The following is a 1,191-nucleotide window of genomic DNA, read 5'->3' as shown; positions in this document are numbered from 1 at the left end:
GGAGGCACCAAGTGTGTGTCCCCACCCTGCCTCAGTTTCCCCCTGTGCTATTCCAGCCCGGCCCCACCTTTCTCCTTCTGGCTCCTGCTGTCTCCCAGGCAGGCCTTGGAGCTGCCCAGGGCCACCAGCCACTTCTGCCGCTCGGCGGCGCCCCCCGCCTTCAGGTAGAAGTACTGCTCGCCGGGGATGGTCAGCTCCATGCGCGTGGCGTCCGTGGGGTGCACTGCAGGGCACGAGGCAGCACCGGGGGTCAGGGCTCCCATCCCAGTGCCGACGGGCGGCTCAAGCAGGGGACGGGACAGGACGCCTGGGGCCCCGCGCGGCCTCCGGACCCAGCTCAGCGCTTCCGGACTCCGGGGCAGCGGCCTGCTCCGGGTGCGGCTGAGTCTGGGGGGGAACGTGGCAGCCCGAGGAGACCCCGTGCCATGACGGTCCCCTCCTGCAGCAGTGGGAATGGCTGGAGCGGGGGCGGGGGGGGGTCCCCGGGCTTGCACCCACCTTTGATCTCGCAGACGGCCATCTTGATGCTGCCCTTGCTGCCTTTGCCCACGTCGTCCTGCGAGTCGTAGTAGGACAGGATGCCGTTGTCCAGCACGAAGTAGCGCGGCTGCCAGCCTGGGGGAGGAAGGCGGCAGAGGAGGGTCGTGCCCTGGTGCAGGGAGCCCAGGCGCCTCCTCCTCGCTACCTGGGGGACCCCGGCCCCGAGGTCACAACCCGCTGGGGAAGGAGCACCAGAACCCCGCCTGGTTTCTGGGTGGGGACAGGGCTCAAAGGTCAGGGGTCAGCTGTCCTGGTGCCGCTGGGGGTAGTGGGGTAGAGGTCAAAGGTCAGGGGAGAGGAGGGGCGAGTAGGACAACTGCAGGGGGGGTAGTAGGACTGAAAAGGTCAGAGGTCAGGACTGGTTGGGGGCGTTGTGTTCTGATCGGGGACAAAGGTCAGCAGAGTACTATGGCCTCGCTCCCTTCCAGGGACCGGGGTCAAGGGTCAAAGGTCAGGGCCGCCTGGGGGATGTTGCAGAGGGCGGGGCAGAGGTCAAAGGTCGGGGGCAGGCGCGGGGGCTGCCGGGACGGCGGCGGTACCGGACAGGTAGTTGGTCCATTTCAAGAGCGCTCCCTCCATCGCAGGCGCAGGACGCGGCCCAGGCGCCGCCGCGCGCCCTGCCAATCCCCGCGCGGGGAGGGGGCGGGGCCC

The 1,191-nt window shown here is 69.4% G+C and overlaps 1 protein-coding gene across 6 annotated transcripts in view; it reads right to left on the bottom strand.

Moving 5' to 3' along the window:
- The window catches only part of LOC102367966 (pleckstrin homology domain-containing family A member 3-like), a 4,077-nt gene extending 2,906 nt beyond the window's left edge, over positions 1-1,171 (bottom strand). For 5 of the 6 annotated variants that reach the window (XM_025212246.1, XM_025212247.1, XM_025212249.1 and 2 more), the window contains exons 1-3: positions 1,080-1,171; positions 499-615; positions 68-223 (exon numbers count right to left, since the gene is read on the bottom strand). In XM_025212246.1, the coding sequence (XP_025068031.1) occupies positions 68-223; positions 499-615; positions 1,080-1,099 (293 nt within the window). In that variant the 5' untranslated portion in view covers positions 1,100-1,171. The remainder of the gene's footprint in view (positions 1-67; positions 224-498; positions 616-1,079) is intronic. The other variant, XM_025212250.1, reaches the window with a different exon arrangement.
- Between the last annotated feature and the right edge of the window lie 20 nt (positions 1,172-1,191).

The sequence above is a fragment of the Alligator sinensis genome, unplaced genomic scaffold (genome assembly GCF_000455745.1).
Source record: "Alligator sinensis unplaced genomic scaffold, ASM45574v1 scaffold1542_1, whole genome shotgun sequence".
NCBI lineage: Eukaryota > Metazoa > Chordata > Crocodylia > Alligatoridae > Alligator > Alligator sinensis.
Note: the sequence above shows the minus strand (reverse complement) of the source record. Positions and strands in the feature narration are given on the sequence as shown.